At 37.4% G+C, this 18273-nt stretch overlaps 2 protein-coding genes across 3 annotated transcripts; both read left to right on the forward strand.

Annotated features, from left to right (window-relative positions):
- Positions 1-474: 474 nt before the first annotated feature.
- LOC143607662 (SNF2 domain-containing protein CLASSY 1-like) lies at positions 475-6962 on the forward strand. Its single transcript, XM_077083030.1, has 6 exons — positions 475-621; positions 1883-2027; positions 2105-2361; positions 2448-3863; positions 4220-4360; positions 4777-6962. The coding sequence occupies exons 2-6, from the start codon at positions 1973-1975 to the stop codon at positions 6727-6729; spliced, it is 3822 nt and encodes a 1273-aa protein (XP_076939145.1). The 5' UTR covers positions 475-621; positions 1883-1972; the 3' UTR covers positions 6730-6962.
- Positions 6963-8457: 1495 nt separating this feature from the next.
- LOC143607661 (uncharacterized) lies at positions 8458-11346 on the forward strand. Of its 2 annotated transcripts, none has more exons than XM_077083028.1 (4): positions 8458-8544; positions 10319-10425; positions 10492-10616; positions 10958-11346. In XM_077083028.1, the coding sequence occupies exons 2-4, from the start codon at positions 10344-10346 to the stop codon at positions 11189-11191; spliced, it is 441 nt and encodes a 146-aa protein (XP_076939143.1). In that variant the 5' UTR covers positions 8458-8544; positions 10319-10343; the 3' UTR covers positions 11192-11346. The 2 variants fall into 2 exon arrangements, with proteins under 2 accessions (XP_076939143.1, XP_076939144.1); XM_077083029.1 differs by having other exon boundaries at positions 8501-8548; positions 10324-10425.
- Positions 11347-18273: the final 6927 nt, after the last annotated feature.

Here is an 18273-nt window from a genome sequence, read left to right on the forward strand (position 1 = left end):
CATCAATCAGCATCACTCGCTTTAATCCTTTTTATACCAAACAAGCTCATACTCAAATAACACATCCGGTGTCAAACGTGTCATGTCATTTCTACATTTTTAGTAACAACAATACATGAATACAATGAGCATATCGTTAGCTTGACATACTTCAAGGACCTAAACTGCACATTTTCCAAAGTTACAGTTCTTCACATGTGACCTCACATCTAACAAATCCTAGCCCTCCGATCACTTCACTCAACACAACACAACACAACACAACAACCACCATCACCAGTGGGCCCCACACATATTATTAATATTTACAGCTGCCTCCTTTCTTAATTTACCACTCTCCTTCTCTCCCAAAACCCTCACTATACTCTCTCACACAGTGTGTATGTATATGTTTCATTCATGCAGTAGTCGACAATACACTCCAAACTTCGAGATTCAGTGACCAAAAGTCGATAATAATGTCTATAGATTTCTCTTTCTCTTTCCACCCACTCGTGAATGAATATGAATGATTCTCTCTCTCTCTCTCTCTGTTTTAGCATAACATAATAAGCATTGATTCCTCCTCTGTTATTCGTGCACTTGCTCAGCTAATTGTGACGAGAATCGCCGTTAATTAAGGTCTAATTTTACTCCATTTCTCTTTAATTCAAGCTTTTCATGTTCGATCGTCTCATTTGAGCCGATGATATCGGAATTGCTGTTGGAGTAATTGTGTTTGTTTCATGCTGATTGTCATATCCTTACGATTTTTAATTCATTTTAGGTTTATTGAAAGGTTTAACCATCAGGTTTTATCGATTATGTTTAATTAGTGATGTTTATTGATGTTCATTATTGAATTGAATTGAATTATCTTTAATTGCTGCTTTTAGGTTTAATTTGACTGAACCTTGTTTTTCAATTGGATTTATTCAAGTGAATTTATAGCTTCTCTTTTTGCAACACTTTTCTTTTTTGTTTTTAATTAATTCTGCTACTTTGCTATTTTTGTGCATTATTTGTTGGTGTGAATTAATTATACACATCATGTTTCTTTTAACAACCAATACTGTCCCCTGTGTTTTATGTTATCAGGCCACCGGACTCGCCTAATACGTATTGATAATATTTGAGGCGGGACATTGCTTATAGCTTTTGTATCGTTACTGTGTATTTCCTGAACAGATATTTGCTACCTGATAATAAATATGGATGATAGGATTATGTGTTAGCTGTAAATTTTTGATTTTGTGTGAAAGAATAATGTGTCAAGTGTCATATTCCAGAGGGGAAAGTGTAAAGAAATACACCATTCTGTATTTGATGAAACAGAATATTTTCTTTTTGTGGGAAGTTAAGGGCTTTAGTAGCAAAATGATGTGTTTGTTTCTTCTTAAAGCAAATAAAGCAACATGTCATTCCACCTATTGCATTTTTTAATCATTCTAACATGCATAAATGATGCACTATTTCAAGTAATAATGAAGAAATTATTTATTTCCACTTTAGTAAATTAGTATCCACAAAATAAAAATAGATTCGCCTTTTGGCATTGAACGTTTTGTTATAATCAACCACCCGTTGCCTCCACCAGGTTTCTGCTTTTTAACCGCCTTGAATGCCACCTGCCCAACACAGGTTGTGTTTTACTTTTACCTAATCTCATTGGTTAGCACGGTATTGGTGACTCATGTGAGTTTTGTGGTAAGAGGTTCTCAAGGTAACCAAAAAAGAAACCAAACTGTGGCAGTTAAATGTGACTGTTTCTTCTTTTTGTCCTGCTGTTGTGAGAATTAAACTTTACTATATGTATAATCACCATGTCTGTATACTTCAACTGCTTGCATTTGTATATCCAATCACATTAGACATCTGGTGCTGATCTGATAATTTATTCCAGGTAGATAAACTTACAGCATTTCGGTTGGGAAGTAAAGGAATCAAACAACAACAACCGTACCCAGTAAATCCCACCCATAGCCAAGGAATCATGAAGAGGAGATATGCTAATATACACCAAAACACACATAAATTTGATCCACTGCGTATGTTTATTTAGACGTAATATTCTTTTCTCAACATATTGCATTTGTCTGAATGTTTGTATTGATATGGTGAACAGCTTTTGAAGCCTACTGGCCTGGTTCATGGTTGCCCGTGGAGCGCTTACGTATCAGAAATGGAGTTGTCAGCATGTTCATTAAAAACAAAGAAACCACAACTGAAGAAACAATTCCCATGTCGGACTTTAGAATAAGGTCAAGAAAAGCAAATTTGGCTGATTGCACATGCTTTCTAAGACCTGGAATTGATGTTTGTGTGCTTTCTGTCTATCAACCGCCAGATGAAGAATCAAACGACGACGAGGATCCAGAACCCGTAAGCTTCTTTGTATTCAGACTAGTCTTAGTAACTCCACATATTTTCTTGATGCTAATATACACATATTAAATATACTCATACAGGTCTGGCTGGATGCTAAAATAAATTCAGTAGAGAGAAAACCTCATGAAGATGACAAATGTGTCTGTGAATTCCATGTCAACATCTACATGAAGCAAGGTCCAGCTGGCTTGATCAAGAAAGCAATTATTAAAGATGTCAAAACATTACATCTTGATCAGATATCCATTCTTCAAAAGCTTGAAGGAAAGCCATGTGAAGATAAGCATTATCGTTGGAACCGTTCTGAAGACTGCAACTCACGCCGAATATTTAAACTATTTACTGGCAAATTCTCCTCAGATATATCTTGGTTAATGGTCACATCAATTTTCAAGCAACTTGCTTTTGATGTGAAATCAGTTAACAACCAGATTCTGTATCAAGTCTGGGATGGTGATGGTGAGAAGAGTTTACCAAATTCTGAAAATCATTCAGCTGCTATTAACTTCAAATTGGAAAACGATATTGTCACTTCTACCCTTTTACCATTCAGTCAAATAGAATCTGAAGAGGAAAAGAAACAAGACTGTAATGTGGATGAATTTGCCACATCATCGTATTTTGACTTCACGGGTTTGAGACGGTCAAAGCGTAGAAACGTCCAACCTGAACGCTATTTGGGCGATGATGACGTGTCAGAGACTGAAGTCGACTTGTCACGTGTCGGGTTATACAGACCAAACAATTCAAAATATGAAGAAGTCCCGGTAGCATTTTCAATCCAAGATGATCAGTCTATTAAAGACGGAAAGAAAATTGATTGCTTTAGGAAAATATATAAAGAAGAAGGTTATCTTGGAAGGGAGAATGACACTAGCAAGTCAAAGGAAGTCAGAACAGAAGTCCCTTACAAATTAGACCAAGATGAACAAAAATACCCTCGGTCAACGGGTTCTCAATCTCGTTCGTCAAGACCGTACATATATGCTGATTCATATGACGCTGGGGCTTCTGATGATGAAGGAACTGGGGTTAGTGACATATGGACAAAGTACTTAAAAATGCAGGGTTCTTCCAAAATTCATAAAAGAAAATTTAAAGCTCCAATAAGTCAGTTTGATGGTACGGGAGGTTTATGGAAGGGCAAAATGGTAAATAAGCGAGGCCGGTTTAAACGCGGTTCTTCTGGGAAAGAGAGTATCTTTGATTCAAGGACTTCGTTTAGAAAATCTGTTTGTGCAAGTGTCTATAGGGAGTTGATGAGTAGATGCATGAGAAATATAGATGCATCAATCAACATAGAACAGCCACCTGTCATTGATCAGTGGAATCAGTTTCAGCTCGGGAAATCTTTGGGTCAAAGGGAGAAAAATGAAGCACCCGTAAAGGAGGAAGAAAATGAAGTTGAAGAAATGACTGAAGAACAAGAACTTGAAATGTTGTGGAAGGAGATGGAATTAGCACTTGCCACTACATATCTTATGGAGGAAACAGAGGTATGTATAATATTAGAATTTAGAGTAAATTACACTTTTCGTCCTTTAGGTATATATCAAATTTTAGGTTTCGTCCTTAAACTAAGGAAATAACAGCATACATCCTGTATGTTTTATAAAGTTTGCAGGTTTCGTCCTTTCCACCGATGGGATTCATTTAACTGACAAATTTGACGCCCGTTAGTGGAAAGGGGAAAGGACGAAACCAACAAACATTTTAAAACATAAAGTACGTTTGTTGTTATTTCCTTAGTTTAAGGACGGAACCTGAAATACCTAAAGGAGGAAGAGTATAATTTACTCAAAAGTTAATATTCAAAAGTCGAAGTTATAATAATAATCAATTTATTTTTCAGGGAGTTAATGATGAAATGGCAAAACCGGCCAGTCACGAGCGGAAGTGCCTACATGATTACAGACTCAATGAACAGTTTGGAATTATTTGTCGATTGTGCGGTCATGTTAGATCTGAAATTAAAGATGTCTCACCGTCCTTTGTAAGTTAAATTTAAGAACCCGTGAGGCTTCATAGTTCTACTAGAGGTGGCAAGGTGGTAACAGGTCAAAAAGAGTTGGTGTCAAAACGGGCCGGGTCAGGTTGGGTTGACCCGTAAATACTTTTTTGTCTTTATAAACTTTTGTCAATAGTAAGTGTTTATTATCATTTCATAAACACTATTATTTCAACGGCGGTACAAAACTGTGAATAAAAGCGATTTAGGAGGTTATATGCATTCACACGTATGAGACGTTCTACTTTTATCTTGTTTTATTGACCGGGCCCAAGTCAAACCATTTATAAGTAAACGGGCTGATTCCACCTCTAATTTATACATGCTTCTATATTGTTCATTTAGTTCTAAAGTTATTGACATATTAAATTTTCGTTGTCGCTTTTTTGTATGTTTTACAGTTACCAGGTATAGTCTGGACTCCTAGCAAAGAGACCCGTGGGGAAGATGATTTAGAGGATAATAATAATAATCAAGATGTAGACACACGACTAGATATTGCATGTCGTCCTGCTTCATCCGACATGTTAATATCAGATAAGAACGAGAATGAAAACGTGTGGGCCCTGATTCCCAACCTCAGAGACCAACTACGGTTTCACCAAAAACGAGCATTCGAGTTTCTATGGCGAAATCTAGCTGGCGACATAATACCTTCAGAAATGGAAGCCGCCAAGAAAAAACGAGGCGGTTGTGTGATCTCCCACACTCCAGGAGCCGGCAAAACATTACTCATAATATCCTTTCTCGAAAGCTACTTAAAACTTTTCCCTGGGTCCCGCCCGTTGGTCCTTGCTCCAAAAACAACCTTGTACACTTGGTACAAAGAAATCATCAAGTGGAAGATTCCAATTCCGGTGTATCAGATCCACGGTGGTCAGACCTACAGAGAAGAAGTCCTCAGAAACAAACTCAAACTCGCCCCGGGCCTTCCTAGAAACCAAGATGTAATGCACGTGTTAGACTGTTTGGAGAAAATACAAAAGTGGCTCACGAGCCCAAGTGTCCTCTTAATGGGCTACACTTCGTTTCTAACACTAACCCGTGAAGATTCAAACTATGCTCATCGACAATACATGGCCAAAGTACTTCGCCAATGCCCGGGAATATTAATCCTTGACGAAGGTCATAACCCGAGAAGCACAAAGTCGAGGCTAAGAAAAGGTTTAATGAAAGTTGACACCCCGTTGCGGGTCCTACTATCTGGCACCTTATTTCAAAACAACTTCGGTGAGTATTTCAACACACTCACATTAGCACGACCGCGGTTTGTCAACGAGGTGCTTAAAAAGCTAGACCCTAAATTCAAGAGTAGAAAGAAAGGAGTTATTTCCAAATTTTCACTTGAAAACAGAGCAAGAAAGCTGTTTTTGATCAAAATAGGAGAACAGATTAACTCAAATGTTCAAAAGGATAGACAGCACGGGTTAAACATTCTAAGAAGCTTAACAAGCAAGTTCATTGATAACTATGAAGGCGGTAGTGCTGAAAACTTACCCGGTTTACAATGTTACACCCTCATGATGAAATCCACCACTGTTCAACAAGACATTCTCAAAAAACTTCAAGAACAACGACCCGTGTACAAAGGTTTTCCTTTAGAACTCGAGTTATTAATCACACTCGGGTCGATCCACCCATGGCTGATACAAACAACAGCATGTGCCAGCCAGTATTTCAAAGAGGACGAGCTTCAAGCACTCAATAGTCTCAAGTTTGACCTCAAACTCGGGTCAAAGGTCCGATTTGTAATGAATTTAGTCCCGCGTTGTCTTCTTCGAAAGGAAAAGGTTTTAATCTTCTGCCACAATATTGCTCCAATAAATCTGTTTTTAGAAACGTTTGATCGGTTCTACGGGTGGAAACGAGGGAAAGAAGTTTTAGTCCTGCAAGGAGAACTCGAGCTGTTTGAACGAGGACGCGTTATGGATAAGTTTGAAGAACCCGGGGGCCCATCAAAGGTAATGTTGGCTTCCATTAACGCGTGTGCAGAAGGAATTAGTTTGACCGCAGCTTCACGGGTCATATTATTGGATTCGGAATGGAATCCTTCTAAAAGTAAGCAAGCGATTGCACGGGCTTTTAGGCCCGGTCAAGATAAGGTGGTGTATGTGTATCAGTTGCTTGCAACGGGGACTTTAGAAGAGGAGAAGCATAGTCGGACTACTTGGAAAGAATGGGTGTCGAGTATGATATTTAGCGAGGAGTTAGTGGAAGATCCCTCTCATTGGCAAGCACCGAAGATTGAAGACGAGTTGTTGAGAGAGATTGTGGAGGAGGATCGCGCGTCGTTGTTTCACGCGATTATGAAGAACGAGAAGGCTTCGAATATGGTGGTAAGAGGTAGGGAGTGATTTGATTAATATTGTTGGTTTGTTTTGTGTTTGTGTTATGTTTTCAGGTAATAAAAACTGTAATGTGTTTTAAATTGAAGCTTTGGGAGCTTCTTTGTTTAAGTTATTGTGCAAGTAACAAGAAGCTTTTAGCTTATTGGTATTGGACTCATCCTGTTAGAAGTAATAATTAATAAATGAGCGTTTCATTTTTCTTGTTGTCGATGATGAATGTTGAATATGGTTGTTAATGGCATGATATTGGAACAATTTTGAAAGTGTGTGCAGGTTTATTCTCTTGATTCATAACATGGTACAATTTATGGGCTTTGATCCACCTGAATTTAAAGTGGGCTAACCTACAGTTTAGCCTATGAGTTATGACCCATTGAACTCCACTACTTTGCCGACATCATAACTTTGATCTGCCTAACCTCATCTGTTCCGCCATTTTGTTCGTACTACTTTACACTGTCTACAAATCTGGTATCAAACTATACAAAGAAAATACAATATTTGTCCTCATAAAACTTCAAAAATACATTTGTCCATATAGAACTACTAAAATCAGCATTTGTCCCCACATAAATTCAAATTACAATTCAAGACATTTCCAAAGCGAGGGGATGGGAATTTTTGGCCTTGGAATTTTATGTTCCGGCTTTTTTAGTTTAGCTTAGCTAGTTGAACTTGAAAATTTTGGGTAGAAAAAAAATTAGCCAAGGGTAATAAATTTAGGCCTTGCATAAACTAATGATCTCATGATAGGCCAAAGCGTGACTCGCCAAACTCCAATGTTGCAAAAGTCGCTAGGCGGCCGACCACTTGGAGGGAGTACTCGGAGTACCCGAGGAGTAACCGGAGAGTACTCGGACATGGTAAATATAAAGAAAATTCATATTTGGTTATTATATATATGTCAAATATCATAAGTTTACTAATATTTATAACAAAATAGGTGAATATCAATATAAATAAAAGAAATACATTTTTAAATATAAAATATTCTAAAAATTACTAATCATTAGTTAAAAAAATGATATTTGTTCTTTAATATTATTGAAATAACAATTATGTTTTATTTTTTTGAGTCAAAATCGGTCCAAGTTAACCGATAAGATGTGATTCTGGCAGAGGTTGACCACGTTTGACCAATTCTTACTTTCTTAGTAACTAGGCGGATTTACAGAAACTCGCGTCGGTGACATACCTTGTAATCCTACTTTTACAACATTGCCAAACTCTGTGACTAAATATTTTTGTTAGTTAGTAATTTATTTGATTATTATCTTTTAGGTTAAATTGTATAATAATTTATTCTAAATTGCTTAAAATTCAAAATAGAGAAGAACAACCCATAAGTTCCGTCAAGTCTTTTTATTTTTAATTACACGCACAACTGAAACTGAACCAAAAGTTCAGTTTTAACTAAATATAAACCAAACTGTTGGGTTTTTTCAGTTTCTAATCAGTTTAACATGTTAGAAATGACGCACTTAACACAAGTATCAAACGTGAATTTAACTACTTTATATGTCATGACTATAAGACGGTTTTAAGTTTCATGTACCAATGAAGAAATTATTAAGAAAATAAAAAAAATCACATATCATACATTTTTAGTTAAGATGTCTTATCATATCTTAAACATGTATCCGATTGGCTGCTTCCTATTATTATTTGTAACAAGAAAGAAGTGGAGGACCAGGTTGTGAAATCGCATAAAGAAAGGTAAAACCAGATTCTCTCTCTCTCTCTCTAGGGCTTCGGCCGCACAAGCACAGCATTGATCTTCCAACTGGTTTCTAATTCACCCAGCAAGCATATTGGATCAAGGTTTCTCAATATCTCTGTGTATCATCTTTCTATGTTTCTTTCAAATCAACCTAGGGCTTGTACTCTGAATGACTGCTCATTATCAGTTTTTGGTTTCAATCGTTCAATTAAGAATAATAATTATATCTTCTATTCGGCTCTCTATATACACACATCATTGGTTTCGTAAACTTTTCTTTGGTTTGTTGTTGCTCTTAGCCGCTTAAGCTTATGAAACTCATATGTATCTAAAGTTTCATTTTTTGCAAGTTTTCTTTAGCTTTTTATCTAGATATGTACGTACATGTAGTTCCTACTGGTCTTTATATTTTCAGTTAGTATATTGGGAGAGTAGAGTCTAGGAGTTGTTTTGCTTGTCACATTGAGGATTTCATTTATACTATTGTGTTGATAAAAAATAAATGTATAATATTATTGTGCAATAAAATTGGAATTTAGTTGTTTGTCAATGAAATTTGTGGTTTCCTTAAGAGCTGATGTAGGCTGCAAGTTTTTTTGAATCTAATAATTTAGAATGTATTACTTTGACTGTTTGAGGGAACTATTAGTTGATCATAATGCCTAGCTTTTTAATAGCACCCATTAATAAAATGGACAAGTATGAATTCTCAAGTGATGCAAACCAGTTGTATAATATTTTTGATCATTATGATTTAGGGATGCATGTCTGTTCTTTTTGGTTTGATTATTAATTTTTTTTAATTCGATATATTATTGAAGAAACTTATATTCTTGTGTGAACATTTAAATTTGTTCCTGTCTTTGAATAAGTCTTGTTTCCATTGACCTACGTTTAGCAAATTTAGAAGTTATTTCAAGTCCTAGGTTAGATTTTTTTATTATAAAACAGTAATAGGTAAATTGTGCTTTAGAAGAAAGAATAGAATAAAATATGATGTTTTCAACATCAAACAGTGAAAGTTAGAATTCAATTTATAGCAAACAACTCCCTTGAGTCTCAACATAAATTGAGTGCAGCAATCTTATTCTATAGAAATACTAAAGCACCCAACTGAATCAACTCTTCGTCATTGCGTTAGTGCATTTTTGCTCCTCTGTACTCGTTGCTTCTGTTAGAAAACAAATACACTGAGCGTGTGCTTATGCACTCAATACTGTTTAGAACTGCAGACTTGAAAGTGTAACGTTCAGATTATTTCTATTCTATGTTTAATGCACCAAGGTTTGTTCGTATGCTTATTCAAACAGGAAGCACAATAATTATTTGGTATAGTTTCTATAGTTGTTATTTCGGGTCATTTGATATTTTATACTAAAACGGCCTGTTTAAACTCAAGCCCATTTTGACCCAAACAAAAATTCAGTCTTTACTAAAAATGGCTCATTTCTGCCGAACCTGGTATGACGTTCGTTACCTGACTCGCTCATTTTGTAAGGCTTAAAATTACCTTTTGAAGAGACTTTGATTGAACATATAATGTCTTGGCTGTCATTTGTTTGTTCTATTTCTTCATATATTAGATTGCTGAGTTATCACCATCGTTTATAGTTGATGGATAAGGTTGTCAATTATAATTTTAAGAAGAATGCATGTCACAGTTTAACTTGCAAATTCAGTGTTAGGCAAACACATTAATAGTTTGTTGTTCAAATGTTAAAGATTTGAAGTTAAGTAACTACTTTGTAGCTTACGTTTTTGATAACATGTCTCAGTTTGCCATATTTTGGTTCTTTTAGAACTAAAAAGTGCTTGTAAAAAGTATATTTCTAACAGGAGGTAATCTCATAATTTTTGAATTTAATATTTTTACAGGTTTAAATTCGCATAACAGGGAAAAATGAATTTTGCAGCTTCATTGTGTAGGAGATTGACTGTTAGTAACTTGGTTACAAAAATTCCCGTCTACACTTCTGCAAGCGGTATATAACACAATTTCCATTTATTTTTTAGTACTTCTAGCCACTCATGTTTTTATTAAATCATAGATGCGTCTGGAGACGGATTAAGCATGGTGTTCAGACGCTGGGCCACCAAGAAAACTGCGGGGTCAACCAAAAACGGACGGGACTCAAAACCCAAGTTTCTTGGCGTGAAGAAGTTTGGTGGCGAGGTGATACTCGTTTGTTTAAACCATAGTTATCAAATGTGTTAGGCGCACTCAAGGCTCATAGGCCTCTCTGAGGGCCTAGGTGCCAGGCGCAAAAAAAGCGCAGATTCGGAAAAAAGCGCACTTAAATAAAATCAAGCAGAAAAATAAGCAAGGGTCAACTTTTCTCCTAAATTAGCGCCTGTAATTAAGGAAGGCGGTGGACCACCGCTTCGCTAAAGAACGCCTAGGCGGTCTGGCGCTGCGATTTTAATAACTATGGTTTAAACCCTGTTTTCAAACATCATTTAAGCATTCTTTTTTGGCAATTTTTAACATATTATAGTCGCGCATTGATGCAACAGAAAGTGATACCTGGAAATATTATTGTAAGACAACGAGGCACTCGTTTCCATCCAGGAGATTACGTTGGAATAGGTAAAGATCACACACTCTATGCTTTGAAAGAAGGGCGCGTCAAGTTTGAACACCACAAGCTGAGCGGGCGCAAGTGGGTCCATGTTGAACCTAAAGAGGGCCATGTGCTTCATCCAATTTACATGAAAACGAACGCACCTGAGTCAAGCGCCACACTTTAAGTGAGGCTTTATTGTTCTTTGTTCTTATAAGCTGTGCTAAATTAGTTGAGACTTGAGACTTGAATCAATTCTCAGTTTCATATTGATTATATAAAGTATTAGTAGGGTCTTTTGAGCTCTCTGAAACCTTTTAATGAATTCTGAAAATTGTCTCATTCTATCTTTGTAGCTGATTAATTTACTAGTTTCATATATTTTGTTAAGAGACAAGTAGAATGGATTATGGGTGTTCACGATCCAGCTTAAAACGTGAAACAACCCAAATTGGTCATCGGTTTGGTTTAACGGTTGTTTTTTTTTATCTTTAACATTCGCCGGTGGGTTTTATTAACCGTAGCGAACGGTTTGGTATACAACTTCATGAAAAACCGGCCGTTAAAACCGGATCGGACCGTAAAATTCAAAATGTTAACTTTCTAATATTTTATATTAGGTTAATAATTGAAATTAGTGGTGCACAAATCGGGTTCACCTTAAAAACCCGAACCGGTTCGAAACCGGTTTTTTTCAAACCGGGTAGAAAATGACACCGGTTCCAGTCAGGAACCGGTTCGGTTCCCGACCCGAACCGATGCCCAGAAATGCAAACTTTTAGGAACCGGGTAGGGTTGGAACCGGACCGGTTATTACGTAAAAACCGGTTCCACCGGTTTTTTTTGAAATTCAAACAATATAGTCGTTAGAAACCGGTTCCAACGGCTATATAGCCGTTTTTGACCGTTGGAACCGGTTTTATTACTATATTTAGCCATTTTTCATCCTATAAATATCAATGTATGAGTGTGTACTTGTTAAACCACTTCCAAAACTATAAAACACACTCCAAAACCCAATTAAGCTTAAACCGACAACAAATGGCAACTAATGACGACGTTGTTATGGTGATCGAAACAACAAGATGCCCCGATGTTTGGGTTCATTACGATTTGTGTCTAATGACCGACTCACATGAGATGGCACGTTGTAAATATTGCTCGAAGTTTCTTAAAGTAGGGTCCAACTCGACATTACGAAAACATACGAATAAGTATTGTCGAGAGAAAAGAAGTTTGGAAGCTAAAAAAGCGGAAGTGGGAGAATCGTCCGGCTCTGCAACCCAAAAATAAGTATTCCCGAATTAAAACGACGGACTTTATTTTTTAAGTTTTAGTTGATACGTTTAGTATCGTTTATGTTTTAATAATGTTTTTAATAGTTATTGTTTAAATAAATAAAATGTTCGTCGTTATTAAAAAAGTAACAAAAAATTTATCATGAGTAACAAAAGTAATTATAATTAAACAAATCAAAACTAAATATTAGTTGAACAAGTTACAAATAATTTTACTAAAACAAATAAAAAACACAAATTACAACTCTTCTTCGTCTTCATTCTCGTCTTCACCCTCGTCTTCGTTATCGGAAGAAACCCCGTCCTCCGCCTCCTCATCATGAATATGACGCTCTATTGGTATTTCGTCTTCAAAGTTCGCCTTGTGTTGTACACGATCCACCGCATCCAAATGGTCCTTTAAGCAAATGCAAACCTCTAGAGACTCGGGAGTTAATTTTGTTCTTCGCATAGATAACACCCTCCCACTAAGAGAAAAAACCGATTCGGAAGCAACCGTTGAGGCTTGTACGGCAAACAAATCACGAGCCATGGCGGATAGAATGGGAAATTCGTTTTGTTTACCTTTCCACCAAGCCAACAAATCAATATTGCGAATTTCGTCGACCGTTGCGCCCTCAACATAGTTTGCTCCACTATATCGACCAAGTTCGCTAGTTGGTGTGTTTCCTCTTTGCCTCTTAGATGCCGATTCACGAATCCCATTCATCAAGTTTATAAGTGGGTCATTGCACGGCCTACTAGTTGTTTTTTTCACAAAAGACGATCTCGTGCTTGGACCATACATTTGAAAATAATGGTCATAAAGGTCTTGAAGGTTTTTGTTGAACTTTTCCTTCGCTTCCGTCGACAACTTCGGGTCGATCTCGTGCATACCTAAGTTGTCGAATATTTCCTCAATCGTTGTCTCAACCCCATTAACATTCCAATAGGGGTTTAATGCGGCGGCACAAGTAAAGACCGGCGGTATGTTTTCAAAATATTTTATGAACTTTTCCTTCATCACCGCAACAATATTCTTGAAGAGTTTGTTCTTATCCACAAAGCTTTTAAAAACACAAGACATATAGTACAATTCTTGCAAAACCCAACAACTGGTAGGGTAATAAACTCCCAATTCAAACAATTTTTCGGCGGTATGTGGGAACGGGAAGTTTTCAAAAGCGATGGTGCGTTTCATCAATTGCCATGTCACCGGATCAACCCAATGAGCGGTGACACATATGTATGATTCGGGCAACCCGTGTGGTGCCGACCAAACATCGGTAGTTAAACTAACCATGGCTTCTAAAGAATGAAAATACTCGATTAACTCTTTTTTAGCACACTCCCACAACCTGATACAATGACGTCTTAAAGTAGTACGACTTACATGTGTGTATCGCGGTTGTAGAGTTTCTCGAATCAACGACGTCAAATCCGGGTCATCAAAGTGGTTAAACGACAAACCTCGTTGAATAACGAACTTTGCCATTCTATCTTGAACTTGAGTCGTGTTGTAACGAAATAGTATACCATCTTTACCCAAGTCAATTTGATCGGTCGCGCCAATCCCTTTCAACGCCTTGCAATATGGCTTCTCGATGTGCTTTCTCAAAGTAGAGTTGGAATCGTGCTTTAATAGTGAACCACATAGTTTGCAACGAGCCTTTTGATAACCTTCGTCATCCACAATCAAATCCCAATTCTTCCATATGTCTTCGTTGGGGTTATGGTTGACTACCGTAACAACCCTTGGGTCCTCCGTAGCAGGAACGGGGGCAACAAAAACACTCTTCTTAGCCTTCTTGTTAGTTTTTTGATGGGTGCCATAATAATATTTAGTTGGATGGTCGGGTAACGGAACGGGTTTGCTAAAGGAGTAGTATTTTAGTTTGTTTTTGAGTTTGGTGGTGAAACAAGTGGTGGAAAACAAGTTATATATAGGTTTTGGGCATCAAAAACCGGTTCCAACGGCTATATTACCGTTGGAACCGGTTACAACGGCTCTATTCTCTCTCAAAAACCGGTTCCAACGGCTATATTACCGTTGGAACCGGTTACAACGGCTATTTTGTCTCAAAAACCGGTTCCAACGGCTATATTACCGTTGCAACCGGTTCCAACGGCTAGTCTGACCTGTGTTTGACTTTTCAAAAAAAACCCGCCGGAACCGGTTTTTTCGGGTAGGAACCGGGTTGGAACCGATGGGGACATACAAATAGGAGAACCGGGTACGATTTTCGGGTACAAAAATACCCAAACCGGGTATTGGGCCAACCGGGTAGGAACTGGAACCGGTTCCGGTTCGGTTCCACCAGTTAGGTTCCGGAACCGGTTTTTTTGTGCACGTCTAATTGAAATAATAATAGGCTTACTAGTTGAAGTGTAATTAGGTTTGTTTACTAAAGCATATAGTTTGTTGAACTTTATGCTTTCTGTGATAAAATATACAAGTAATCCAACATTCAATTTGGGTGATCCAACTCTGCATGTGCTTGTTCCATGAGTGTTCATATATTTTGCAATTAACTACTGCATTCAATATAGTTTTGTTTAAAAAACTATGCTAGTTTGAATCAGATTTCGGACTGCTTTTTATTTGGTCAAAGAAACATATTCTGGATACCATTTTTTTATGAAACAGGAATTTGGGAGCTAATACTCATACTCTTTGGTTGGTTGATGACACTTCTAATTTTCACTCGTTGCCATGACTCATGAGCCATCCCAAAGCTAACTAAGAACCTCTCTGACTGCTCTTAACTTTAAGGTTATGCCATTTCATACTATTATACAACATCCTGATTAGTTGCTGAACCTACTATTTCACGTGGAAAGTGTAACATCTATGCATTTCTATGCAAGAAATCGCTTGTCTCATATACTTGTATTTAATAAAATTCACATATTAATTCATCATCTTTGAGTCTATGACTCCTGTTCCAAAACCCCACACATAGTCTATGACTCCTGTTCCAAACCGGTATGTCACTTTACGGAAATCATAAGTAAACTTAGGGCTGTAAGCGGGCCGAACCGAACCGGACAGGACCCTGTCTGTGTTCGTTCGTTAGGCTTTTGTCGGCCATACATACGGTTCACGATGCCGAACGAAAATTCATGTTCGTGTCCGTCCATTCAGAAATTGAGTTTGTCAGTGTCTGTTTCTGTCCGTTCGTTAGTATTGTAAACAAACGCTAACGGACACTAATGGGCAACCGAGTACTAACGAACACAATGGACAAACAAACATAAACATATCAAAATACTTAACATAAACACTAACGAACATTACCGCATAATATTTAAAAATATTTAACACTTAACATGGTAAGCAAACATATAATTACATGTGGTTTGGTTTTCAAAATCCACAAATTTCTAGTGTATCACGAGAAACAAGCTTCAAATTTTTCATTCTTCAACGAATTTCGACATACACAACACCATTAAATGGACATTACCGGACGGACGTTACCAGACGTATTCGAACGGACGTTACCGGATGTTCACGAACACTATTGAATGAATGCGGTCTTTGCCCTTGTTTATCTGTTAAGCTTACTGAACAAAACTTTTTTGTCTGTGTCCAAGTTGTTTAATACACGAATGAACATAAATGAACTTCCCACCAAACGGACAACCGGATGTCACGCCCGCCGGACGCACAGTTCGCTTACAGCCCTAAGTGAACTTTTCTATACACACACACACACACACACACATATATATATATATATATGTATATAGGTAAAAATTCCAATACAATAATTGCTTATCATACATTACGTACACGACTACCAACACCCTTGATTTCAGAAAACACGCGGTGACAAAATTATAAATTCTTTCAATTCGTTTTCATCATAATTAACCACTACGATCATTCAACCATTGTCACTGACTCCATTGCAGACCCCACTTCAATGAATTGGAAATTGAAAATTGATTTCAACAAATAAATGTCTAAATACGTTGATTTATTCATATGATGAAATCGGTGATCAATTTGATGGTCGATTGATGATTATTTGATGATTGCGAGATTCTAGAAGCGATTTAAGTGCTCAATTTCATGATATAGAAAGTTTAGTTTTCAGATCCGCACTTATGAACATTAAAAGTTTTTGTTCTGAGAGTTTAAAGTTTTTGCTTTGAGTATTTAAAGTTTTTTTTGAGTGTTTAAATGAATACCGAGCGGGTGATGGCGTTGGCCAGCGCTACAATACGAGTGTGGGCCCGTATAAGGTTTCTTGACGGGGTTGAGGTGGGATGTCTTAAGCTTGGGTTGGGGTTGGTTGAGTCAAAGCGTAGTTCTTACGCTTCTTGTTTCTGTTGTTGTTCTAGTTCTCACGGGTTTGATGAGGTAGACTTTGACCTCCTTTGAAAGTTCGGTTGTAGTTTTTTCGGTTGCTTTCTTGGCAACCTTCCGCTTTAAAGTCCCGGCTCTAACGTGGTTTTTCGAGAGGGTGGCCGCAAGTGAGATAACATCATTAAGGGTTTGAGAATCACGTCCCAAAACGGTATCTTGGATTTTCATCGGAAAGCCAGCAATGTACTCGTCAATCGCCCAGGAAAGCGGAGTGACCAAGTGAGGAACTAAGAGACTTCGTATTTTGAAGCGGTTTTTGTAGGTGGAGTCGTCGCCACTATCTTGTTTCAACTCCCAAAACTCGGTTTCCAATCGTTGAAGCTCGTGTTTGGGGTAGAAACGCTTTAGCATGAGTTCTTTTAATTCCTTCCATGGTAAGGCCATGGCGGTTCTGCGCCCTGGTGTCTTTCACACCATTCCACCAAGTTAATGCTTTTTCGTTGAGGACGCTCGAAGAAAAGTTTGTATTCTTACCCTCGGGGCATTCGCAATGGAGAAAAATTCTCTTCATACTTTCTAACCACTTGAGGAGCACAGTGGGATCCTCCGCCCCTAAGAACTTGGGTGGGTTAGCAGAAGTAAAGGTCTTATAGGTGCAAGTTGCAACGGGAGTGGTGCTCAAGAAGGAAGCATTGATGGTCTGAATCTAGGTTAAGAGAATAAGAGGTTTCGAATTATTGCGGCCATCTCCTTAACGATTTGGGTGGCCATGCGACGACCCAAATTTCCAGAGCGTCGACTGGCGTTACCTGAGCGATGATTGATGAGGCAGGAAGACATACTAAAAAATCACGAAAGAAAACATGTATAAGTTACTTGAATTTGTGAATACGTAATAATGTAGGTGGTTGTGTAGCAATGCAATGCATAATTGAGAATATAAAATTCTAAATTTAAATAAAATAAAATCATGTTGGAAAGCCGAACGTTCATGAATCACCATATGTGTCGTATTCCCAACCAATCATAAAAAATGTTTTTTTTTGCAATGGTTGAAAGAAGATCGTATGATCAACATACGGTTTTCAGGGTTTGGGGTCAATAACTACATAAGTAGTTATCACAAATTTCAATTTAAAATTCATCAAATACGCTCATGAATTTTATATTAAAATAACATAGGAAATTTTATTAAATTTCTAATGCGATTTTAATGAAGCAAAATTTGTATGGTGCTCTGCCTCTTGGATCTAGCCGATATAGGAATGTTGATTTCCTCCCTCATCTCATTGATTTTCAATCAATATATAATACAAGAGATCTCCATATTTTTGGAAGATTTGTTACACAATAATGACAATAATAATGAGATATAAATATAATACAAATTTGCTATAAATTCAATTTACTAATACACCCCCGCAGTTGAAGCGTCAGGAGGACCGATGCTGAGACTGGATCGAAAATCATCAAAAAGGACCCGAGGGAGACCTTTGGTGAAGATGTCAGCAACCTGATGACGAGATGGAACATGTAGAACGCGAACATGTCCACGTTGAACCTGCTCGCGGACAAAGTGAATGTCAAGTTCGATATGTTTCGTACGTTGGTGTTGTACTGGATTGCCGGAGAGGTAGACAGCACTGACGTTATTGCAGTAGACTAGCGTAGCTCGAG

This window comes from Bidens hawaiensis, unplaced genomic scaffold (assembly GCF_021521415.1).
Source record: "Bidens hawaiensis isolate Kalapana, Puna unplaced genomic scaffold, B.hawaiensis_p1.1 tig00084724_1, whole genome shotgun sequence".
NCBI lineage: Eukaryota > Viridiplantae > Streptophyta > Magnoliopsida > Asterales > Asteraceae > Bidens > Bidens hawaiensis.